We start from the raw sequence: 27,475 nt of genomic DNA, 5'->3' as shown, positions 1-27,475 counted from the left end.
TACACACAATGAAGCATAAGTAAAGCTTTTATTAAATATGATGGGTTCTGCACAAATAAAACATACAATAAATAATAGTATACAAGGCTGTCCAAAAGAATTTGACATCATTTGTTATATGAATCTAGGAGCTACACCCCGCTTTAACAAAATTAAATGGGCTTTATGTTGTTAAAACAAATTGTAGTCAGCCAAATTCAGATATTGTCAAACAGATATGGATTTTTAACTGATTGCACTAATCTTTTCAAATACCGGTACACATCACCCATGTGATGTGACACACGACAAAAAAAATAATAATAATAAATTTTCATTGCGAGTCAATATCATTGTTCTGCCAGAATCAAGTACCGGTACATTAAACCTTGTTTTCCACATCTCATATTTTAGCGAGAATTGGTTATTCACAGACTACAAAATGACATCAAATCTTTGTGACAGCCTGAAGGTTATGCAAAGGCAAACGCGGTACTGATACATTTTGTGCTGACCTTTCCCATGTCACTTTTCAAACAAAAGACATACATCAGCAGATTACCGCAATGGAACCATTGACAACCTCGCTAAGTGCTTGATATAGTATAAGCAAAGGTGGGTTTTTTTCATGAAGAATCATATCTTTCCAAACCCGACACGGTGCATCCGTCAAAGAAAAGGTGCAATGTTATGGAGACAAGTAACAACAGTATTTGAGGGTTAAGGAGGATGTCTGCTTTAATGAAGACTGATTCTGTTAAAGATTGTCTTGTCTCGGAGTGAAAATAACTTGTCCCTCAGCCCTGGCAGACACTCAAATCATGGGCTTTCTTTTGAAGTTGTGCCACAAGGTCTTTAAGCTTGGCATCAAGTCCCTCAAGCTTTGAGGACTTTTGAAGAATCTCATCCTGCAATTGCTTCAGCGAATCGGCTTTTCCTGCGGAGAGGTAATGAACGAGGAATTAGTTTAAAGACGTCTTTGCAGTTGAAAGACATGCTGAAATAATGATTTTACTTGTATTTATTGATTTTTTGTTGTTGTTCAAGTTGTGTATAGTTATTTTCCACCAATCTCGAGTGTACGGTAAGTTAAAGAAATCATCCATTCTGGATGCCTAAGAATCAACTCAAACGGTATTTCTAGAACAGTTTTCACGCATTAAAAATCCAACACAAACAATCAATAAAAAGAAAAAATACAGAATACACAGGAGACATATGTATCCCATCCCCACACGCAAACATACACATTTATCCGAACTCATTCACCCCAACACACACACACACACAGCGCATACTGTATTTAGTGACAGTATGGAGACATGGCAAGGCTCTGAGGATCCGGGTGAGGAAAACATCCGCAACAACAGAGGATGCTGCTACGGAGACAAATCCTCTGGAGTAAATTTCTGGCAATGTGAAAAGTCCCCCCCCCCCGGGTCCAGGAAGTCCACACAATGACATCCCTGTGGGTGGACAAAACACAACTCCCCAGCAAGGAGGCTACCACGAGGCCAGTGTTGCCTCGTTTTGTCTATCCATCCATCTATGATCTGATTCGGTTGTCCTCACGAGGGTCTCGAGGATGCTAAAACTTATCTCAGCTGTCTTCGGGCATTAGGCGTGTTAGACCCTGAACTGGTTGCCAGCCAATCGCAGGGCACATACAGTATAGACAAACAACCATTCTTAGCCTACGAACAATTTAGAGTGATCAACTAACCTACCGCGCATGTTTTTGGGATGTATGAGGAAACCAGAGACCAGAAAACCCACGCAGGCAAGAGGAGAACATGCAAACACAGGATGGCTGGGGCTGGAATCAACCCTGCAGCCCTGGACTGTGAGGTAGATATGCAAACCAGTCGACTACCGTGCCACTTTGCCTTTATAGTAAAGTGATCGCTCACTTATCGCGGTGAATGGGTACCAGGACCACCCGAGAAAGAGGAAAATCCACGAAGTAGGGTTTAACCCCCCCCCCCAACCCCACCCCCTAGGAATTTTTGTGTAAGGGTTTGTGGGTACCAGCATGTTTAAAATATGTAAACAGTAGTTATATTTACATATTGGAGACAAAGACTATAGCAATACACATTTTTACTTAAATCTTTAATTATAAAACCTTGTACAGTAATTAACATTCATCAGCATTCCCTTTATGCAGCTCTGACAGTGTAGCCTCCTGCGAGCTGCTGGCCAGCTATCCCGCAGCGCGCAGCCAATGTGTTTATGATTAGACAATTAAGGAGACAAAGAGACACGTGCTGCTTTTTTCGTACAAGCCCAATCACCCCCTCTCTCTCTTTCGGGGTGTGCAAACTGTGGAGATTCATTTTTAGCAGCGCGGAGCACAGACTACAGCTATGTTCACATTGCAGGGTGTGACGCCCAAAACGCGACTTCTAATGTGAATGGAACGCATCTATGAAGTGACACGCTTGTGCACAAAGCACGACGTTAAGTGACAAAAACATAAAATGAGGTCACGTGGCAATTTATGGAAGTAAATATGGACCAGCGTGCAGGGACTCCATTTTTTTATTGTCTCGTACCCATAGAGGTGCGATGTGGGAGGAGGTCGAAATATTCAAAATAATATTTAATCAAATTCGGAGCTCATGATTATTTGCTAAAAAGAATCAAGGTTTTCAGTTTTAACATTACATATCCATCCATCCATCCATCCTCGATCTCTCCACAGCCCCGCTTTGTTCAGCGGAGAGATCGGTGCTGTTGAACGGTCTGCGGCTGGATGGATGTAAGGCTTGAGGAGCCGACGATGAGAAGAAAGGAGCGTTAGCGCGGAGCGCCGATGCGGATTTGGAACTGGGAGTCGCGGTTTGGAGTTTGAAGCGGATTACATGGGACAGGAGAAGTGAACTAATCTCTTTTCGTCAATGGACGCTACAGCTTCGTGTTTGCTTTCAAAACTGAGCTTGCAGCAGACGTGTGCACATTTTCAGCATGACGTCTCTGATCCACTGGAGAAAGGACACTTTGATCCTCTCCTCTTTCATCTATAACTGCTTCAGACAACAAAGTGTATGCAGAAAAGTGGTGAAGATTGCACGACTGTCTGTGTCCTATGTGTTGTGTCGTGTTATTTTTGTTATTTTGACTTCAAAATGGCGCAGCGAGAGTGGCTGCCTTTCCAGCAGCTCCTATATTTTGTTGTTCTACTTCTTCCTTTCATAACTTTGCTGCTGCGAATTGGGAATTTCTCCATTGCGAGACTAATAAAGGTTTTCGTATCCATCCATCCTCACAAGTGTCGAAGGGGGTGCTGGAGCCTATCCCAGCTGTCCTTGGGCAGTAGGCGGGGGACACCCTGAGCTGGTTGCCAGCCAATCGCAGGGCACACACAGACATACAACCATTTGCACTCACACTCACACCTCGGGTTTGGTGAACGTGCATATGAACGTGCATATGAACTATCCATCAATCCATTTTCTGAACTGCCTATCCTCACAAGGGTAACGCGGTGTGCTAAGTCGGGTACACCCTGAGCTGGTTTCCAGCCAATACCAGGGGTATATACATGGACGAACAACCATCCGCGCTCACGCTCACACCTAGGGACAATTTAGACTGTTCAATCAGCCTGCTATGCATGTTTTTGGAATGTGGGAGGAAACCGGAGTACCCGGAGAAAACCCACACAGGCCCGGAAGAACATGCAAAATCCAACAGGAAGGCCAAAGCCGGAATCGAACCCTGCACCTCCGCACTGTGAGGCTGATGCGCTAATCTCTCTCTCTCTCTCTGCTAGATTTTTATCAACACACACCAAAATCAATTTTAACCCGCATTTGGCTAGTTGGTGGGTTTTAATTTGGAACCCTAGTTGACAGGTAACCACTTACTTAGTTACTTTGTAAGAAAACAGAAAATGCCACGTCTCAAGCAAGGAGGGGTTCGGTATCTGCTCAAGGACACTTCAACAAGGTTGCAATGGCCAGGGATACGACCACTGAGTCATGCCACTCATAATTTATTTTCGCAATTTTAATCTAAGCCTATTTTTATCTAATCTTACTGTCTTAGTTTTTTTTTTTTTTTTTCACTTTAGCTCCAATGTTTCATCATGCCGGGCTGGGAGGTGTGGTGACTGTCACTCTGGTCAGCATGGGTGCTTTTTTTTCCTCATAGGTTTTCTCAGTGCCTTGCCATGTCTTTTTTAACATAGTTTATCAGGTTAAGTGTGTGTGTTATGTGTGCGTGTGCACATGTGTATGTGTGTGCGCAGGTATGCTTATGGGGGTTACTGGTTGCATATCTGTGCGCTGTACGTTGGGGGAGCGGGAGGGTACTCTTTTTATGTTGCATTTTTGATGTTTTAATTGCAGAGCACTTTGAGTTGCATTTTTATGGATGAAAAGTGCTCTATAAACACAATTTGATTGAGTGATTGATGTGGTAAATCTGTTACCTTCCAGAGCATCCAACATGCTGTCAGTGGTATTGGCCAGATTCCCAGCATCCTTCATGAGCTTTGTAAGCCGTTCATCCTCTGGCCCTTCTTGTCCAGGAGGCTGCCCGGAAGTAGCCTTATCTTTGAGAAGATCAAACTGCTGCTGCACCGTCAACAGCTCCTAAAAAAAAACATGCATGTTCATGTTACATAATGTATGTATTAGCGTATGTATGTATGCGTACATTATCGTCAAATACCCTCATAAAGACAAACATGGTACTGCATTAACAGTTTGCCCGTACAAACACACAGCACGCAGCGTTTAAGGCCGACAGAATAAAAATTTTCATCCGAAAGCCTGATTTCTGATCATCTCCAAGCTGACCTTATCAGCATCAGCTGCTTCATCCGCAGCTTGGTCTGCGGTTTCCTGAGCGTCCTCAGCTTGTTCGGCTCCATCCCGCAGCAGGTCTTTAAGCTCATCCAGTTGCGGTTTGATTGGATTAATCACAGATGACACATCATCCAGAGTCTTCTCTGCTGGTTTCAGTTGATTTTTGGCCTGGATGAAATCAGCTATTATAAAACTGAATAATTTTTCTCAGATTTTCCCTGTGGATAGTTTCTCTATAACCCTCAACAGGATAATCACATGGCATACTGTCGATAATTTTTCCCGGGTCTTACCTTCGTAAGAGTTCTATTCAAGTTGTCTATGGAATCCATGCTGGTCTGGAGTTTGTCCTCCATGTCAGTGAGGGAGTCCTCCACGGAGTCAAAGCCTGCCAGCAGTTCATCCACATCGTCCTTCACCCCTAGAGCCGTGTCCCTGTCAATATGCCATTAATTGTCACTCTGAGGACTCAACAGAAACTTTTACATCATTCGATTCAGAAAAATCTGACATTTCTGAATTTGAGAAAAAAGACTTTTAATGCTGTAAGTGATGCCTGATGAAGTGAGTTTAATCTCTTAATCTCTCAACTCTACACTCAATAAGTGTAGAGTTTAATCTAAGAACGGAATATATTCAAAGTAAACCGCAAACTTTTCAGGTTGGATATTCACCTGGTATCTTGGGCCTCTTGCAACAATTTTCTGGCCGCATCCAACTGCGGCTCTGACTCGCTCAATATGGACGTACTGTCCGGTAGGTTTTCGGCAAGATTTTTCAGTTCATCGAGTTTCTTCTTCAGAGAATCCGGGCTCAAAGGCAGTTTGGTTTTAAGGATCCGGTCACTCACATCCTGAATGTGTGTCAGGTTGGATGATGGGTCTGGATCCAGAAATGAGACAAGTTGGAGGCAAAAAAAAAAAAAAAAAAAAAGAGCTAAGATGCACATACACACAAAGCATTCTTTCTGAGAAGTACACTTGTCCAATAGAATGAAATCCAAAACACAAACTGTTTAAAGGCAATCAGCACAGATAATAATGGTCAGTTTTGATTGACACTTGAGGAATATAATCTTCACAGTTCTACTTTGCAATAGTGTAGTTCTTCACAAATACTACATACCTGTCAACTCATACGGTTTAGCCATAGTTGATACGGATTTTGTGGTGAATCTTACGTATATGGCCGTATCGCACAAATCATACGGATTCTAAATATTTCCGTTTTTTTTCCCCCCCCCTAACAGGTAGTTCCGTTTGCTTTTGCCCAGAATGGTGCTAGTCTACTCGAATGCTTTCATTTCCAAAGTAAATATGAATGGATGCTGTAACTCCGAGCCGATGGGTCAGCATTTGGAGTTGGTGAAAAAAGTAACACAGGAATACAACTCTGAACACAGTAATGCCACTAAGTAGAATGATGATTAGACATTAACCAGACATTGTATTATGGAGATCTACAATAAATATCATTGAAAATTTCGTGGGGTTTTTCCTCCCGTTATGACGTTTTGACATATAAAATGCTTTGGTATGTTATAAGGATTTTTTGCTCTTTATAAGGATTTTTTTGGTAGTTTATACAGGTTGGCGCTCCGAAAAGTTGACAGGTATGATACTATATTATAACGTTACGATCTTTGGCAAAAATAAACCATTTGATATCAAAACTGCTTGTAGTATGATGCTGGATAAAGCTAGGTGCTCATATCATCCCTATCAAAAACCACCACTTGTTCTGAATACCCAAGCTAACATGACTAACATTTTCCCACAAAATTAGAGCCATCATCCCATTACACAACAAATAATTGTACCTGACAGGAAATCTTTGAGCTCTTTCACAATATCCTTTGCCTCTTTTAGGTCATCTTCCAGATCATTCCTGGCATCCCTTATCTTGTTGGAAAGATCATCTGTTGACTGTCTCATGCCATTGGTGTCGTCTTGGGTGTTTTGGAGCTGTGAATTAAAAATACAGTAAAAGTACAGTTACATATGTTTAGTTAAATGATGTAGAAAAAATGAGTCCATAAATAGTGTTCTTTTTTTGGGAGACCGGGGCTACATAGTGTGATGTGGTGGTGTTATTAAGAGGTGGATTACATCACTATATACCACAAGTGTCAAACTCTAGGCCCGGGGGCCAGATCTGGCCCGCCAGGTCAATTTATGTGACCCACGAAAGCAAATCACGTGTGTCAACAAGTTAAGATCTGTACCAAAATGTCTAAGTGTCATGTGTAATAAATAACGTTGAGATTTTGTAATAATTTTGCTACCCTGTTTACCCTCACTTGAGCAGTAATTGAACAAACTATTTTATTTGACTGGACTGATTTTAAAACGAGTAATCCATTAATTTGTTGTGTACAAGTACCGGTAATAATTTTGTAGTTTCACTGTCCTAACGGCCCTCCGAGGGAAGAAGTAACTCCAAATTGGCCCGCAACTAAAATGAGTGCGACACCCCTGCTATATACCCACTGAAGACCCAGGTCCAAAATGAACCGCCCGCCACTGGTATTTTTAATAAATACAGATACTGTATATCTATATACTGTATACACATATATATGTATGTATGTATGTGTGTGTGTATCTATATCTATCTATCTATATACACTGTATATATAAATAAATGTGCATGTGTGTGTGTGTGTAGTTGTACCTTCTCTGCCGCCTCCGTGATCTTGTTGCTGAGATTTTCCAGACGATCTTTTACATCCTTCACATCGGCATCTGCCCTCTTGCCCAGAGGCAGGGCACCAACACATGTTGAGCCCTTCTCACAGGGCAAAGTTCCTTCAGGTGGACACAGGTCCCCACCCTCACACATGAGTGGAGTACAGGGCTCGGATCGAACACTGCCACATACCTGGAGAAATATTCATCATTAAGACACAACTTCAAGCCCTAGTAATTAAAATGATGGTGGCCTAGCCAGTACCTTTTTAGCAACAGGAGTGAGGTCTGGGCGGGACGCCATGCTCTGGTTTAGTTTGTTGATCTCTCGAGTATTGTTTGGATATTCTTTTTCCTGAAGATCTAAAGTATCTTCTCTGGCGTCAGCTGATTCCTTGACAGTTTTTTTGGTGGTATCAACTTTCTTTGCGGCATCTGCAGACTCGTCATAGGCGTTTTTGATGGTATTGAAAGCACCTGAGAGAGAGAAAAACTCAATATGAGCAGAGTTTATAGGATTCTGAAATATGTTGAAGGCAAGTCATCTCAAAAAGGAAACAAGAAAAAAGAGAAAGCGGTTGGAACGCATGATGAAATATGACAGCATTGAGCGTATAATGACAGCAGCAGTGAGGACTGAACAGGATCGAAACAGAAAAAGAATCTTCAGCAAAACACTGAAGTTCAAACATTACAGATGCATTTTTCTTTTTTTTTAAATTCGAAAAGGCCCCGTCTCAGCATGTAATAGTCTATTTATACTTGTGTGACAATCACGAATGATAAAAGTAAGATGTGTATCTGCAACCAACTACAGGTGCATTGTTATGTTATCATTTGTCATTGAAGTTAAAAAGGAAAATTTTATTTTACATTTTCTTGTGACAATTGCATCGATTTTCTGATCCGCTTATGCTCACAAGAATCGCGGGGCGTGCTGGAGCATATCCCAGTTGTATAGGTGTATAGGGGCAATAGGTGGGGGACACCCTGAAGTGGTTGCCAGCCAATCGCAGGGCACACTAAGAGAGGGTTCAATTAACCTGCCGCGCATGTTTTTGGAATGTGGGAGGAAAACCGGAGTACCCGAAGAAAACCCCCTCACTCAGGCATGGGGAGAACATGCAAACTCCACACAGGAAGGCTGGAGCTGGGATAGAACCCACGACCTCTGCACTGTGGGGTCGACACGCTAACCACTCGATCACCGGGCCGCTAACCGTTGCCTAATGAACTATTTTTAAGGCATGTCTGTTACAAATATCAAAATGTTTTGGCAGCAGTCAAACTAGTTTAAACAGCGAGCAAACTCCGCGCAGGGATCAAGGATCACTTTAAAAGTGAGTGTCTGACTGAATATAAAAGTTGTTATCACTGACCTGTATTGCTGGGATTGATTGTGTTCTTCATGGCTTCTTTCTTGATGTTGTATTCAACATTTAGAGTGTCCAGCAGGACCTGAAGTTTGTCAAGCTCTTTGCTCGGATCAGGTTTTGGTGGCAGAGGAGAGAGGCCATCGTTTACTTTGTCCATTTGCTCCCTGTGAGACAAATAGAACTAAGTGAGTGAACTCAAGCATTCATATTCATCCATCAACTTTATATCGCACTTATCCTGTTTGTTTGCTCACTTTGGGCATGTTTGTTGTAGCGTATACCAGTCAACTTTGGGCAAGTTGCGGCCCCTGAGCAGATTGCCAGTCAATCACAGGTCACATAGGGACAGATCACCATTCTCACTCACATTCACACTTTCACATAGTGGCAATTAACCGCCTGCTGCATGCCCAGACACGGTTACGTGAATAAACTGCACCATCAGTGACATTATTAATATCAGGAAACATATTGAATTAATAATATCAATGTTAATAAAAATATTTCCACACCTTAATTTCTTCAGTTGGAACAGAGCATCATCAATCTGTCTTGCAGAACTGGGAGGAAGAGCGATAGAGAGCCGAATGAAATTCAGACGAGCTTCAAGGGCTCGAATACGGGGCTCCAAATTCCCAAGGTCGCCAGAACCTCCCGGACGAGAAGGGATGTTCAAGGTGAATTTCTCCAAGGCTAAACTGAAGCTTTGTCGCTGTGTATCCAAGGAGAAGAAGCAAGAAGGACACATCTTGCAATTAGGGAAAGAGTCACAGCGTCCTCTCATGCACGAGTCACATCGAGCGCCTGTGATGCCTGGACGACACAAACAGCTTCCCGTCTGCTTGTTACAAACTTGGGTGCCTTCAGGGTCACACAGACAAGCTGGGAACATCAAAGGAAAATGAACAGTTGAAATATGTAAAATTCACGCAAAATGACGATGATTACTTGATTTACAAAATATGAATGCCAACAATCATCATCAAGGAAAGTAATAAGAATGTTTCTTCACATGTGTCAAGATTTTTTCCACACAGGATACACAGCTGACTTTTGCAAGATTGAGGGATGTCAAAACATCAACCCCTGATAGTAGAAAGGTATAACTATTTCTCATGCGTCTGTGTTACTGTAATAACGATAATGAGAGTAAAAAAGACCACACAGAAGATATCCAGAGAAACCGACTTACGCTTGCAGCCAATGAGAGGATCGCCATATGAGTTGGCTGGGCAATCAGTACATTTTTGGCCTCCAAAGCCTGGCCTACATTGACACTGACCTGACAACTAGAAAGAGAAACAGAAAAGGCAAAAAGAGGCTTTCACCGAATGGAAACACAAAAACAACTGCATACTAATAGATGAAGTCAAGTCAGTGATTCTCAAAGTGTGGTGCTCTGGTTTATTGTGAATAAAAATGATCTTGTCACTTTTATTTCCAAGAACCCTTTTAAAAAGTGGCCTGAAAATCTTTGGTTGACCAGAATTCCCAATACTTCTGCAACATTTGAGAAGTACACGTTTTCTCATGTTTTAGCCCATGGCGACATTTTACGTTAACATCCATCCATCATCCATTTTCTGACCCGCTTTCCCTCACAAGGGTCGAGGGGCATGCTGGATCCTATCCAAGCTGTCTTCGAGCAGTAGGCAGGGGACACCCTGAACTGGTTGCCAGCACACATAGACGAACAACCATCTGCTTACTCACTTACACTCACACCTTAGGACAATTTAGAGTGTTCCATGAACCTGCCATGCATGTTTTTGGAATGTGGGAGGAAACCGGAGTACCTGGAGCAAACCCACGCAGGCACGGGGAGAACATGCAAACTCCACACAGGGAGGCTGGAGCCAGAATAGAACCCTGCACCTCTGCACTGTGAGGCCGACGTGCTAACCAGTCGACCACCAGGTGCTTTTACATTAACATATTTAAGCAATTAACCGAGTGAGCAAGACAATGAACTGTTCAAGGCTATAAAGTTGCATAGACCCATTACTCAGGAATCATTGCTCATAGTGTAATTTCTCCCTTCACGCATGACTTTTTGTACAAAATCCTTCTCAATTAGAGTAAACAGCGTCCCGCTTCATATCATGCAGGGTGTCCCATTTTTATTGGAGGAACGAGAGCAGGAGCGAGCATTGTAGGTCACACCTGGTCACAAGTATCGCTGAAGGACCTGGTGGGGTCACAGTTGCAGAGTTCACAGCGCTGGAACTGCGGCGATTTCCAGTAGCCTCTTGCACACGCTTCACAAGTAAGGCCATGGAAGTGCGGCCGGCAAGGACACTGGCCAGTCACTGAATCACAAATGTCTGACAGTGATCCCTCTGGAAAACAGGAACACTCTGGATAGAAGAAAGGGGGTGGGGGGGGGGGGGGGGGTAGAGGGAAACATGAATGAAATTCCTGACAAACATATGATTACAGTTGTACATGTCATGAGTGAGTAACAAAAGAAAGAACAATATGTTGTAATTTCAACGTTATGGAGACATTTGATACCTTCACAATTCAAAACAGTTCCCAAGTCTCAATAGTAAGCCAAACTACAAAATATAGAATCTTGTACTACAGTCTTCATCACGCTGAAATCAACATGTTTTGAGGGAGCAGTTCTATTTCATGCAAATGAGTAACGCACCACTGTAATGTGCCGCTTACGGCTTTTGTTACCAAGACTATCAGGAGCTGGGCTAGGGCCGAGAAACTTTGGCTTGTAGCTGCCCAGTGTCTGTAAAAAATGTGAATGCATTTAGCAAATATATTTCGTGGATTGGCTTCTTAAGCGTCCGATGATGTATTTTGAGTTTACACAAGACCTATGAAAAACCAGTTGGGAGGAGATCTAACATTCCCCCTTTTTAAATGTATTGTAATAATTAATTGCATTGAATTAGTTTCATTAATAATCATTTAAGGAAATACAAATAGTGAAATGTTGCACTTGGTTTTTTATTTTGTTTTGTTTTATATCAATAAATATTACCTCAGTGTCTTGAACATGTATTAATTTGCCCCAAAGTGACATGAATAATGTGTGGTGGATACAGTATGGTTGTTGAAAACAAGTCAAGAAACCAGCTGACTCACTTGTGCAACCCAGAGGATTGGATGCAGAAAGACCATAATAGCCTCGTTTGCATCGATCGCAGCGTGGCCCTTCCACATTCATTTTACACTGACACAGGCCTGTATTGTCATCACATCGTCCCCCATTCACTGTCCCTTCGGCATTGCAGACACAACCTAGAGGAGAATGGCTCAAATAAGGACAAACTGCACGAAATCCATGCAAGTACACTACTGTTTAGAACTCAACACATGCACGACTGCAAACAAACTACAATTTTACACTCAGGCATTTTCTTTCCCCCCTCCTTCTGATGACTTACGTATACAAGCATCGGGACGATCCATCTGGCTATTGGGATTGGGCTGGTAGCCAGGGACGCACTGGTCACAATGTGGTCCTGTGGTGTGGTGCAAACATCCTTCACACACACCTCCACTCCTCCGGCCGCTGGCTTCGTACAAAGCTTGGTCAAATCGACAGCGCTGGGCGTGGTTGTTACACTCACAGCCTGAGGTGTACAGAAAGAGAATTGAATAGATGCTACTTGGGGGTCAACAAACACAATCAATACTGGAGTTTGCTGACAAATTCATTTGGTTTGCTTTCCCCATATACTGTAGTACACAACTCATAAAAGAACCATGTTGTGTTGTGGTCCAAACTCATTTACCCAAACAGGCAGTTGAACCAATTACTGTCAGGGGGGCAAAAGAAGAGTACTCATGTTTTCAGTCATGGCTGATTCCTGTCATCTCTTCTTCCCAAATATCACAATCTCATACATGTTGTAAGAAGTGTTACAGTTTTCAACATTCAGACTCCTCCCATTGATCATCTCAACTCAGTGATTCCAGAACTTTAGCGCGTGTCTTACGTCTGCAGGTGTGCGTGTCGCCTTCCTCCGCAGGTCTCCAGGGTAGATCATTGTAGAGCTCATCACAGCGCTCACAGTTCACACCAGCAGTGTTATGCTGGCAGTCACACTGTGGGCTCACCTGCAGTTATTGACAACATTACCCGCTTTCATTTATTAAGAGTGCGCAGTTGAAACAGGTGTGCATACAACAACACTAGTCGATCCGGCAAACAACAAAATGATGTGGTCGTAAGCAATGGGAATGGAACCTTATTGACGGCTTCCAGCAAACAGTGACTGGCATGTCCGTGACACATGCAGCTGCCCATCACTTTCATCTCCTTCAAGGCGAAAAACCTACTGAGAGACCTGCCCGGTTGACGTGGCACGTCGCCCAACTCGGCCAAGGTTACCCTCAGGCCCGTTAAACCAGTCGCATCTGAGGATTAAAGAAAAGTCCATCAGAAGACTCATTTTTGTCATGATCCATGATATAATCAGAAATATCGCAACAAGGCAAGCAAACTGGGCAATTGCTCAGGGGCCTGAGCTAAAGGGGTCCATGAGAGGCAGATGACATTTGGTCATTACCCAATGACAAGGGGTCGGTGTTTAAAAGCTATCTTTCTATTGATTGATGAATAGATACACACACACACACACACACGCGCACACGCACGCGCGCACACACACACACACGCACACGCACACACGCACACACGCACGCACGCACGCACACACGCACACACACACATTTTTTAGCATATTAGCAAGATGACCAAATAGGTTGACATTCGTTTTCAGTTTTGGCAGTTAAAGATTGTTTTGGGGGGCCTCCATGGTCCTTCTTGTCTGGGGCTCTAAGGGTATAGTAAAATCCTACATGCAATACACTCCAGAGGAACACAAAAACTAACCTTTAATCTTTGGGTTGTTGGGATCTGGGAGATAAGGATAGTGCTGCAGTGGACTGAACTCGATCTGGAAAAGAGAATACTTCATGTGTGTGTTCTGCATTCATCATGCTGCATTCCATTTTTCTTCTTTTCAACCGCCAAGGTTTAAGAGTCTACCATGAAATTACTTTTGTTGTAACAGCCACATAGTATGGCACTTTAAACACAGACTAGGGGAAATATTAGAAAATAAACCCTAATATAAAAATTACATTTTTTTTTACAGTTTATGAAAAAAAAATATATAAAAGAAAATAAATCAACAACGTCTAACCTGGTCATTTCAGAACAGTTGACTTCGGTAAGAAAAAACATGAGAACACAGTTAGCGGTGTACAACTATGTACCGGATGACTTTTCACTTCTTAATGGTAAATATGAAAAGAGCAAAAATGTTACTTTGAATGTAATGGGGACTAGACTCTGCATTTCATTTCAAATGCAAACATTATTGAGAAGACCTGAGCTGTGGGGATCAATAAAAAGTACATGAACAATTGTTTTTGATATTTTTACCATCAGAAGACTAAAAAAAAATGGAGGCTGTGAGAGAAATTGGGGTTGTGCTTACTGTATGATCTTGATATGGGTTTGTTTCAGTAGGGGGCAGCGTAAAACAATATTTCTGCTCCTCAGTAACGGGCGATGCGGTGGAGATCCCTGGAAATGATTTCTGGCAGTCTGTAGCTAAGTAGAAGGCAGGCTGCCATGTCCTGCCATTATCCAAAGACTTCTCTATAACCAAGGCACTCGGACGAGGCCCCTGCAGAGAAAATCAGATTCAGAAATGATAAGTGCGCTCAGGTCGAATAAAAGAAATGTTTGGAAAACACAAAGGAGAGGAAATGACATAAAACAATACTGATGCTTTATGGGAAACGTTGCACATTTTTACACACCTTAAATTTAAGGATCAGGTTGTCAAGCTTGAAAAGATTGTTGAGGTCCAATTGAAATGTTACTGGAGCCACCTCTAGAGGAAAAAACAATAGAGTAAAAGCGCAATCATGTATTATTATCAAATATTGGGTAGAGAGAGGAGACAGTATTATCATCTAGATTCTAGAATATATGTCACTCAGCCGCTATCATGATCCTGTCTTGTTTGGGGTTTTTTCAGTCTCCAGCTCATAAAACCTTGTTAGCGGTACCGAACCCATCAATTCATATGCACGTTCACCGAACCCTTCATTAGTGAAAAATAAAAATATGATTTTTTACAAATTCAAGATATTAAAAACAAATAACAGTAAATAAAATTACAAGTATAGGTTTTTAAAATTGTATGACGTACTATTACGGCAGCACTGATTGGACAAGCAATGTGATCATCTGCAGCCAGCAATGGCCAAGCGGGCATGTCATAACTATTTGACATCTTGAGTCAGGTGTGTCTTAACCTCCATGGCAGAGGCTCCGTCGAACCCTGGGACTGATTCACCAAACCTCTGGGGTTCATTATTTCATTACTTTTCTCCTTTAACGTCCACGCTGACAGTCACAACTGACTGTCAGATTATCAAACCTTGCTAACGTTTTAGGTTTGTTCGTGTCTTTTCCTGGTTGATTGTTACCAGTGCCCTTTGTTGCACTTTGTTGGGCTTGTGTTTTTAGAAATATATTTTTCTTCAAAGGCTCTTATCTCTGTCTACGCTTGTGGAATCTTTCTGGACACCTGGCAGCTCAAGTTCTTTTGTGAAAAGAAACTTGGAGGTGTATCCTTGCTCATGCAATAATTTGAGGTGTTTAAAGAAAAGCATTTCTAATTTTCAATTACTGTATATGTGGATTTTTGCTACTCGCTACGTGCTTCTTTTTTTTTTCCCCAAAGGGGAAATTTGAGTTTTTCCTTGTCATCAATCATTGTCAACTGGTGGCCTGCCTGTGAGACCCTTTCAGACGAATGGACTTAATTCACTTTTACATTTTCTGTAGGTTTTAAATCCTATTAAGTTTCTCTGGGTATTAGACAGAAACCCTGATGACACAGGTGTCAAAGTCAAGGCCCGGGGGCCAGATATGGCCCGTCACATCATTTTATGCAATTCAAGCATGTCAACTTCCATGATGCCTGCTAAAGTCTGAATCAAATTTTCAAATTGTCATACCTAATGTAAACCTAATGTTTGAACAATACATTATTCTTGATGTTATCAAAACTAATTATCCATTTATTTGTTGTTCGCTGTGTATGTAATATGTAGAAGTGGTTAAACATTGATATGGTTTCACAAAATTCACAGTCATAACGGCCCTCCAAGGGAAACCGTAACTATAATGTGGCCCACGACAAAAATTAGTTTGACACCCCCGCCTTACGAAATAATGCCCGTACACATACAATAGCTGTATCTTCACACATGCAAATATTATCTGTGCACGAACATAGCTTGAAAACAAAATGGTTTGTTCTCCATTCACCGCTTGCAAAGAAACACCACACTTTTCAACGTTGCCTGAGGGAAAAAAACAATGCGGCAGTTTCATGTTTGTTTGTTTTTTGTGAACTTTCAGGCCTTCAAAAACAGCTGAGTAATTGTCACAAACAGTGTGTCGCAACAGAATGAAAAAAGTTTTGCTATTACTTTTCATTTTGAACATTTTCAGGTGAAACACAAACAATTTCAAAACAATTGTCGAAAATCTTGAGCCGTTCTTAAAATTTGTGACCTCTATAAAAGGCCAAAAACGTTAACCTTGTCGACAAGCTGAATTCTTTTGCGGTATTTGTGAGTTCACAAAACTCATGAGAATCCAACTTGTCCAGAGCCTGCTGATCTGCTTCGAGCCGCACTGGTAGCACGGACCAATCAAAAAAAGCCCACAAAGCAACGATGTGTTTGGCGGTTTGGCGGGAGATGCGACTGCGACGACACAAACAAACCAAACATGGCGACACCGGTGAACGAATGCATGGACGCTGCAATGAATACATTTTTAACACCCTTTATCCGCATGTTTATTTTGCAAAAATAAAAAAATAAAATAAATACAAAAACTATCAGTCAACGCCATGACGCCATCTGTGCCAATCACTGAGGTAACTCAGCTTGTCAAAACAGGGTGCATGTCAGTGACGAAATGTTCATCCATTGTCGTGATTTGTCAAAAAAAAAAAAAGCTTGGTAGGCGTGTACGAGTTGCCTTATCACTCAATCAGCTCGAAGCATTGTAATAATTATCCCGCCTCTCCTGAGCACATCAGACAGGAGCAGTCCCAGATGTGGGAAAACTGCTTTGAATAATTCACATTATTAATCTGGTTCATACTTGGTTACAAAAAATAGGGCCAAATTTGAAAGAAATTTTAGGTTTAGCTTATAACTCCCAGAGAAACTTTTGTAGGTCTTGGGCTGCTATATATGCCTACAACATTTCGTAGATGTTGGTGAAACATACAACTGGTACTTCATCAAAACATTCGAGGTTGCACTACTGAACCATTTTTAAAAAACGGCACAAAATATTGATTACTTTGCCAGTTATGATGGGTGGGATTGGTAGACCCTCAAAATCAGCATTTTGTGTGGGGGAGGGGGGGGGGGGACACACTGCATTGCCAAGGCAACATTTCCCAAAGAATCACAAACTTCGTATTTCAACACCTTGAAGGCTTAAACACTCTCTGAGCAAATATGAGATAGAGGAAAAAAGACAACAAAGAAATCAAGCATGTATTTTCTTTGGCCGGTAGGTGGCAATACCACTCCGATGAAAAATAAGTTTGTAGAGTTCTTCACGCCTGGACTCTCATCAAATGTGTGAAATTTTGACAAGATAGGACTATTTGGGTCAAGTTACAGAAGCCTTTTCTCATACTGTCAAATCATTAGAGTCGTGGCGTTGTTTAGGCCAAGCCCTTTGCCGAAATGTCACATTATTTTGTGCAAGGCGTTGATCAATAACTTCAGGCTTTATTGACAAATTTTCATTTGGATCCATTCACTGGGCTCTGTGCATTACAGTAAAATGAAAAAAAAAACATTTTCTGTCACTACTCGGTGGTGCTATATTACAAAATATTGACATACAGATGTGAATATAAATCCATCCATCCATCCATCCATTTTCCGAACCGCTTGATCCTCACTAGGGTCGCGGGGGGTGCTGGAGCCTATCCCAGCCGTCTTCGGGCAGTAGGCGGGGGACACCCTGAATCAGTTGCCAGCCAATCGCAGGGCACACAGAGACAAACAACCATCCACGCCCACACTCACACCTAGGGACAATTTAGAACGTCCAAATAGCCCACCATGCATGTTTTTGGAATGTGGGAGGAAACCGGAGCAAAATCCACGCAGGCCCGGGGAGAACATGCAAACTCCACACAGGGAGGCCGAAGCTGGAATCGAACCCGGTACCTCTGCACTGTGAAGCCGACGTGCCAACCACTGGACTACCGGGCCGCCCGTGAATATTAATATACATGGAAAATATATGGCGGGTTCAATTCCAGCTCCGGCCTCCCTGTCTGGAGTTTGCATGTTCTCCCCATGCCTGCGTGGGTTTTCTCCGGGTACTCCGGTTTCCTCCCACATTCCAAAAACATGCTTGGCAGGGTGGTTGAACACTCTAAATCAGTGGTTTTTAATCTTCTGAGAGGTACCGAACCCAACCAGTTAATATGCACATTCACCGAACCCTTCATTAGTGAAAAATAAAAAAAATATATATATTTTTTACAAATTCAAGATTAAAAAAAACAACAACTCGCAATCATATAATAAAATTTCAAGAGATAAGTATAGGTTTTTTTTTTTTTAATTGTACCATGTACTTTAACGACAGTCACACGTTGACTACTAAGCGAACAAAATTTCCCACAGCACTGATTGGACAAGCAAAGTAATGTGATCATCTGCAGCCAGTGATGGCCAAGCGGGCGTGTCATAACTAATTGACATGTTGAGTCGCATGTGTCTTACCCTCCATGACAGAGGCTCCGTCGAACCCCTGAGACCGATTCACCGAACCCTTTGGGTTCGATCGAACCCAAGTTAAGAAGCACTGCTCTAGATTGTCCCTAGGTGTGAGTGTGAATGCGGATAGTTGTTCGTCTCTGTGTGCCCTGCGATTAGCTGGCAACTGGTTCAGGGTGTCCCCCGCCAACTACCCGAAGATGGCTGGGATAGGCTCCAGCACCCCCCACGACCCTTGTGAGGATAAAGCAGATCGGAAAATGGATGGATGGATGTAAAGTTTTTTTTTTTTTTTGGAGCATGTGCAAGCAAGATGTTAAGTATTTCCTCTTTTGTGGCGAAGGTAATATGAAACGCAAAATCCCACGTATGTTATTTTAAAGTTTTTTCCTGTTGTTGTTCCAGGTCTTGAGATGATTGCTATACGGCGGTACCATCAATGTATTCATCACGGGTGCGGGCCAGTTATTTTTTAACATTCGCCTTGAATGTTTTGAGGTCGGAATGTGACAATCTGAATGGGATAAATCCGACTTCCCATCATCCTTGAAGTCTTCTGAAGTCTTACATGATTTGCCGTGTTGATGACTTCTACATATTGAACTTTATTGTCAGCTTTAAATGATTGCATTAAACTACATTATGGGTTGAGTTGTAGCAATTCTGACAGGACGCAACAACTCTCTCACCTGAACTGTGCCTCAGTCTACCTCAATTCCTTCTCATCAAACCCCAGTCATTCATCAGAACAGAAGTCACCCCATGCTTTTTAAAAAAGAATTTGGCCAACCTTTAATGGACTGCCACCATCTCTCTGGTCCAGCAGTGGAGAGCACTTCCTTGACAGTGTGGGCCAGTGGTCCATTTGGGTTTCTGGAGTCACACGGGCAGCACTTCATCTTCCTCTGAAGAATAGAAAACCAGAACAATAGCTGAATCACAGCCAATGCCAATGAATGGTCTTTGCAACAAAGGTGACACAATAGCTCGGTGAAGTACGGTCGGCCACATTGGCACAATTTATATACATACTTGCAGCCATATCCGCAACCAAGAAGTCATTGTTTATCACAATAGTTACAGTCAGGGTTTTATGAGTTAAAATGCACACATACACATTAGCAGGAAAAACTCTAAGTAAACAGCAATGTTTTGCTGAGCTTAATTTCAAACGATGCCAATTTTGTTGCCATTGCTTTGCTTTTGTGTACAATCTCATAGTCTATTTCTATCTCACGCACTGATTTGATAGGCCAAAACCATTTTACATAATGTGATAGGTGGTGCATTCAAATGATCTCGAAAAAAGCATGATGACAGAAAAAAAAATCTTCAAAATTCTGAAAATTGCTTATTACTTTGTTTCTGCTCGTGCTGGACAAAACTGGTGTATATGTGCATTTTATTTAATGAAACCGTGAATGTGGATGGCATAATAAACGTTGATTTCTCTGGCCATGTTGTTTATTCGCTCTGATGTGAAAGCAATTATTTTGATTGACTGTAAATATTAAATATTAAATGTTAAGTGTTAAGTGTTCTATACTCAGAACAGCTTCTTTTACAATTAGCAGTGAGATCAATCATAAGCTTAGTTTTTCTATATGCAGCTATGTGGCAGAGTAACAAGGGTATAAGAACACTGCATCCATTTGAAAATTCTAGAAAAGTCACAAGTTTCAAAATCTGTTCGCGTGTGTGCGTGCGTGCTTGTGCGCGCAGTTGTGGGATGCCAGAGAGTGAGCAGGGGTGGCCATGAACACCCCTGCTCACCACTTAGTTCTGCCCTTCTGCCTACACAGGACTGCATTAATTAATGGTTGGTATTGAGCATGTTCATCGTAAGGGAATTTTGGACCTATGAGCAACTTCAAATTTGTCCCTTTGATTGTGCCTCCACCGCTAGATAAATCACTGACGCACATATATGATCATACATATGATCAATAAATAGGTTTCTCTCAGTTTTAGGACACTGGCGTCTAATTGTAGTTATTTTCTTTCAATATTTGTTGCTTTTGTACCATAACCCTCTATTCTATTCTATTCTATTCTATTCTATTCTATTCTATTTTGGTCTATTATATTCTATTAATGTTAAGTTAAGCTTTATCGTATATTTTGTCCTGCACTATATTATTTTCATGTTTACTTGTTTTGCAGTTTTCCGACCATTTTTAAAGTATGTCTTCCAGGTGTCTTTCTGTGTATTCATAACAAACATTCGTGTCTGCAAGTTAATTTTTGTATGATATACAGTATATGTTTATATCCTCTCATGAAGTTTGTACTGTGATGCATTAATTTGCCTTGACAGCATTAAATGAATAAATAAGTTAACGTGATGACATCCAAGTTGCTGCTGTTGCCACTTAAGTCAACATTTAGTCACCCTGCTCTGTCCTGGAAGTGACTGCCACTCTCGCACACAGAATGAGAAACTGTCTGCCTATCCGCTAGGGAAAAATTCCCAACCAGTTGTTCGTTGTTGCAACATTAATGTTTCACCAAAGTTCATTACGCTTACGTGCCTCAGGTCACGCACTATGATTTTTTTTTTCCCTTTGGTCTGCTAAAATCCAATATGAGTTCAGACGGTGGTTTTGGGTTGTTCAATCAAAGAAGCAAACAACATTAAACAAATTATTGGCAGAGGTTACCTAAATAGTTGGAATCTGTGTTTGACGTTCCCTTATTTGAGGCATAGAAACATTTACCGTTTAAATGGTTTCACCATTTCAATGCGCTTGGTGTCATCCACACATTTACAAATGTTGAAAAAATACTCAGCAAACTCACTGACAAATGAACGTAATCTAGCAACCTCTGCACTCTGTATTTTCAATGTAATGGGAAAAACATTCACATTTTCTTGTTCATTTGTTTACTTATTGTCTTCTTTTAACAAACAAGGACAAAAACAATAGATAAAACGTGATCACGGAAGTATTTATTTCTTTTTTTCAGTTTGGTGAATTAACCCAAAATGACCAGCAATCCAGTAGAGTGCGCCACATAAACCTGAGCAGATTTGATTCTGATTAAAGTCCTGCTGTTATTTGAGCATTTATTTCTAACCATTTGTTGCTTTTGGCACAGTTCTTTATCATCTCAAACAAACATGGCATGTATTTGCATTCATTTCTTGCCAGTGATCTGATGCATGACAAATTAAATAAACGTGAACCCAAGTAAAGGTAATGTACAAAGATCAAATTGAAAAGTATTTCAAAAAATGCATTGAGTAGGAAAAAAAACCAACAACAAAATGTCAATATTAATTGCAAACGTTACAAGGATGCACTGGTTCCCTGATTACATTTCTAATGGTGTCAAAGGTTCTGCATATTATTGACTTTGACTAAGTCAGCATGACCTACTTAATATATGATCAAACTCATGTTTAAAAATCACTATTTAACAACCAAATCCAATAGCTGCACTGCCCTTCAATCTATCTTTTTATAATCACTGCTTCTGGTAAAACGTTTTGCACGAGCTCCAGTCAGCTTTGTTTGTATAACAAGCCAATGAATTCCTATCTCAAAATCAAATGTGTTTTTCTTGAATTGTACATTTCAAAATACATTAGATATTCATTTAGGATTTTGATTATGAATATTTTAAGGGCCACCAAATATATGGGCAATGCTCCCGAGTGAGGCTGAAGAATGGAGCAGTAAACTGAGAAAGCGTTCCCCACACCATCTGATTCGTGAGCTAAGTTGATTTGGGGTCTTAATCATTGTTGATCTTTATTGTTCGCCATAAGTGAGTATGGCAACTCTGAGATAAACATGGGTGTTGTTTTCTCCTCTCCCTGTCTGGTCAAAGTCACGCCGCTAAATAAAATAAATATGGATCATACAGTGCTCACCTCCAGAGAGGGGAAGAGTACACGCCTAACACGCCTAACATTCCCTCAGGCAGATTCACATTGAGAACATAGGCTGCACTCAGAAGAAATGAATGGGAGGGGAGCGCTTTTTATTTTTATGAGAGACAAAGTGTACCATAACCGACGTGTGTGACAGAGAGCGGCAGGGGAAGAACCCGGAAGAGAAGGCAACGGCAGTAACTGAGGACAAGTGCGTTGAGCGTGAGAGTGCCAGATTTTGTTTTCACAAAAAAATGGATTCTACACTGTTTAGCCTCCTATGGAGCCCCTAAGGTGGGGAAAAAAAATGTTGCGTTCCCTCGCAAAGTTTTGCATTCCCTCAGAAAAATTTGCATTCCCTCGCAAAGTATTGCGTTCCCTTGCAAACTTTTGCATTCCCTTGCAAAGATTGTGAGACATCGCAATCTTTTTTTTTTTTGTTTGTAAGGGGAAGCTTTTTTTAAATGTGCGATTTTGTACTTCCGGGTCAGCTTGGCTAATGTCAGCTCCACTCTCACGCACGGCTGATTGAGAGACGACACTCCTTCAGGGAAGGAGAGAATCACGGGGGAGAATCAAGAACAGATGTAATGTCGTTGTATTTCAAGCTAATTATCAAAGTAAAATTCAATGAAAATAGCCAACAGGTGAAAACACGCCATGTTTGTTGTTTTCGATGACCTGGAAGAACACTCTAAATTGTCCCTCGGTGTGAATGTGAGCGAGGATGGTTGTTCGTCTATGTGTGCCTTGCGATTGGCTAGCAACCAGTTGAGGGTGTCCCCCGCCTACTGACACATTATAATGCATAACACTGTTATTTTTGTTTTGAGCAAGTCTCAACATTGAGCTTTTGAGAGAGGGAGAGTGTAAAAGTAAATAATTGTAAATGAAAAAGAAGTAAAGTCATTTACATTTCAGATGATCTCGGAGGCCTTTATTTCAAAATGACTTGCGTGCAAGATAAGATAAGTTAAGATAAGATAAGAAAAGAAAACCTTTATTTGTCTCACAATGGAGAAATTCCCAATTTACAGCAGCAAAATGATGTGGGGATGCAAGTTTCGTGCTGAGTCTGCGAATGATCTGGTGGTTGGTGTTGCAGACTGTTCCCGAGATAAAAAATGTTGGTGAAAGGGTGCCGTTGCAAAATGAGGATCTGGCACCAAAATGAAACCGACGAAGAGGGCATTGGGCAGTCCAGCCAAAACTACCACAGACATTTGCTGTATGTGTTGTCGGCGTGTTCACCATGACCTCTGCCTCATATGCCTCCATGTGTTGCAATCACCAGGTTCAAAGACATGATTCTGGTGTGTGTGTGTGTGTGTGTGTGTGTGTGTGTGTGTGTGTGTGTGTGATCTACCTTGACTGAAAGAGACGTTTCCCCAAATCCAATTATTATTATTATTATTATTTTATCATCTGATGAATTACTCTATAAATGTATATGATCTAGGAACATTTAAAATATCTGACGTTACACATGCTGCAGGACATAATTTTTTTAGGGGCAAACAGTTGAAACAAACAAATGTGACGTGTCTTTTACAGATCCGCGAACTCAAACATTTATGACCATTAGTTTCAGACTTTTTTTTTTTGCCTGTTTTGATGTGAACTATGGGCAGCTGATTCAGACATGTTCATGGGTTTTAGATTTGACATATGGCAGACTGAGCTGAGGCAAATGTGATTAACAATTGGCATTATTTTATCGTGTCCCTTTGATGTCAAGAAGTGTCAACATAAAGGCCTCATAGAAACAAACATCAAACTCTGTGTCAGGAGCTTTCGTGAGAATTTTGCTGGCTCGTACCTGTTGGTATGGCGTGCAGTACACTTCGGGGCCTGTCAGCCCGCATGTCGATGAGGCATGGAGCTGATCAGCCCGACCCACAAGAAGGTCACTGCTGCGTGGGTAACAAGCACCTTGTCTGCAGTCAGTCTGGGCGTGGGATACCGTAGCCACGGCTGCAAGAGGAAATTCCTATGTTAATTCTAAGATCCTGGCTTTGTCAGAGGTAGCCCATGGAATTCATCCCCTTTTACAAGTTCCATCAATTTATTGTTTTTCCTTGTCTTTTGTATGCTTTCACACCAATTCAAAATGAGGCTATCTATCTATCTAGCTATGTATCTACCTGTCTGTCTGTCGGTCTGTCTAAGTCTCTACCTGCCTAACTACCGACCTACTTACCTGTCTGTCTGCCTATCCATCTACTTACCTACTTATCTATCTATCTATCTATCTATCTATCTATCTATCTATCTATCTATCTATCTATCTATCTATCTATCTATCTATCTATCTACCCATCTATCTGTCTGTTTTTCCATCAATCTCCATCTGTCTGTCTCTCAACCCACCTACTGACCTACCTACTTATCTATCTATCTATCTATCTATCTATCTATCTATCTATCTATCTATCTATCTATCTATCTATCTATCTATCTATCTATCTATCTATCTATCTATCTATCTATCTATCTATCTATCTATCTATCTATCTATCTATCTATCTATCTATCTATCTACCCATCTATCTATCTATCTATCTATCTACCCATCTATCTGTCTGTTTTTCCATCAATCTCCATCTGTCTGTCTCTCAACCCACCTACTGACCTACCTACTTATCTATCTATCTATCTATCTATCTATCTATCTATCTATCTATCTATCTATCTATCTATCTATCTATCTATCTATCTATCTATCTATCTATCTATCTATCTATCTATCTATCTATCTATCTATCTATCTATCTATCTATCTATCTGTCTGTTTTTCCATCAATCTCCATCTGTCTGTCTCTCAACCCACCTACTGACCTACCTACTTATCTATCTATCTATCTATCTATCTATCTATCTATCTATCTATCTATCTATCTATCTATCTATCTATCTATCTATCTATCTATCTATCTATCTATCTATCTATCTATCTATCTATCTATCTATCTATCTATCTATCTATCTATCTATCTATCTATCTATCTATTTACCTGTCTGTCTGTCTGTCTACCTACCTACAACCTACTGACCCACCTACCTATCTGTCTGTCTGCCTATCTATCTCTCCATCCATCTACTTACGTACTTACCTGTCTATGTATCTATCTATCTATCTATCTATCTATCTATCTATCTATCTATCTATCTATCTATCTATCTATCTATCTATCTATCTATCTATCTATCTATCTATCTATCTATCTATCTATCTATCTATCTATCTATCTATCTATCTATCTATCTATTTCTCTTTACAGTAGATCGCATACTTCAAGCGAATCATTTGACAACGTTGGTTGTTATTTAACTTCAGTGTGCTGCTATTTTGAAAAAGTCCACACAATCAGTCTTGTAAGAAAGGAAAAGCAGGCCCAAACTAAGTCCCATCTGCGATAATAACTCTTTAAACATGTGCCATCATGACAGAAAGCATGCAGGTTCATTCTTCGTATGCGGTATGTGTGGTACTGTATATTAGCTACCACTTGGTTCCACTCCAAGATTCCATTCACTTATGGACAGAAACATCAGATTTTGGGCTGAAACATGGCACCAGAGAAGAGTGAAGGAGAAAAATTGAAGGGAGAAAAAAAATTCTTACCTGTTAGAAGTAAAAGTAGCATCATTTTAGGGTTTATTCATGTGCGGCTCTGGAAGAGAAAAGGAAGCCAAAATATTAGCTTTCATTGGCAAAGAGAAGCAGACTCCAAAGCATCTCAATGTGGATTTTAAAGTGAGGGTCACCTCGTCGTCGATGCCCAAGTCCGGTTGCTTGTGTTGCTGCCTTGCTGCCCTTATACAAACTGTAGACTCACCTGGACGATACGATAGAGTGTGTGTCAGAGTCACACCCTTGAGCACCACTCCCATGTCTCCATGAATCACGCACACACTCGCATATACGCACACACTCACGCATGTCACACATTGAGCATATTATACACACACTTCTTCAAGTACCTCACGAGACCTCAATTGAGACCACCAGAAGAGGAGTTTTGCATTTGCTTTTCCATTCTTACAACACCGGGGCTGGTCATAGAAGATGAAAATGAGAAAAAAAAGGATACCAACGATAGCACATGAAGACTACTCAATTATGGTCTGCCTTCGGAATGCGACATTATTTTGAAGCACCGAGGAATTGAGGCCCATAATGTCCATGGGGGCTCACTTTCAGATGTATCAATCCAAATATCACTCATCTAAGACGTTCTTACATTTTATATCTCATGAATTATTCTTACTATTATAACAAATGTCTGAACTGTTTAGTCTCACCTCATAGAATGCAGACACGGAGTTTAAATTACTTGTAGTTCAAATAACAACACGTATCAACAGCAGACACTACAGTTGCCCTGAGGGCTTTAGGTTTACTCACTTGTGTGCAAAGGTAGCCTCAGGGCCATTTGAACACCCGCGCATAATATTTTTGTACTCTCCGCAGACATGCTTACCAATACCAAGCACAGGGAGTGTCTTGTGATTCAACGCGTGCGCACTCACACACACACACAGACGACACATCACAGACAAGTACCGTCATGCCTTCTGCCGTTCTGTGGAGGTGTTCTTCATTTCTTAAGTAGCAACTTGGTATCTTCTTTCTTTGAACACCAGCCCAAGGTAATGGAAAGGTAGAAAGAGATTTTAATGCTCATTGGCTATTTGAACAAATGTATAAAACCGTGAAAACACACTCCTTAGGTTATTAACTATTTACTGTACATCAAATGCTGCCCCCCAACCCACCCAGATCCTGAGTTTGTACGATTCACTATATCAGCATAACCTGTCCAAAAGTTTAAAATTCAAAATTCCGTCATGTATGACATCAGGTGAGATGTTGGCGTATCATACATGACCTTTCATAAACCTCACTCAACCTCTGTTTAGCAC

The 27,475-nt window shown here is 41.2% G+C and overlaps 1 protein-coding gene across 1 annotated transcript; it reads right to left on the bottom strand.

The window, feature by feature from the left end:
* Nucleotides 1-9: 9 nt before the first annotated feature.
* lamb3 (laminin subunit beta 3) lies at nt 10-27,034 on the bottom strand. The gene is made up of 24 exons (XM_086117826.1): nt 26,958-27,034; nt 26,318-26,388; nt 26,175-26,223; nt 24,369-24,523; nt 19,463-19,577; nt 14,653-14,726; nt 14,325-14,516; nt 13,715-13,778; nt 13,067-13,236; nt 12,816-12,936; nt 12,261-12,449; nt 11,959-12,114; nt 11,020-11,213; nt 10,049-10,145; nt 9,369-9,738; nt 8,860-9,020; nt 7,746-7,957; nt 7,467-7,673; nt 6,613-6,757; nt 5,468-5,675; nt 5,087-5,228; nt 4,785-4,961; nt 4,415-4,577; nt 10-916 (listed from the first exon to the last, which is right to left on the bottom strand). Exons 3-24 carry the CDS (start codon nt 26,197-26,199, stop codon nt 777-779), a joined length of 3,477 nt encoding a protein of 1,158 aa, XP_085973952.1. The 5' UTR covers nt 26,200-26,223; nt 26,318-26,388; nt 26,958-27,034; the 3' UTR covers nt 10-776.
* Nucleotides 27,035-27,475: the final 441 nt, after the last annotated feature.

The sequence above is a fragment of the Hippocampus guttulatus genome, chromosome 8 (genome assembly GCF_054856545.1).
Source record: "Hippocampus guttulatus isolate MCC_2025c chromosome 8, RoL_Hgut_1.0, whole genome shotgun sequence".
NCBI classification, from domain to species: domain Eukaryota; kingdom Metazoa; phylum Chordata; class Actinopteri; order Syngnathiformes; family Syngnathidae; genus Hippocampus; species Hippocampus guttulatus.
This window is presented reverse-complemented; position numbering and strand designations above follow the sequence as displayed.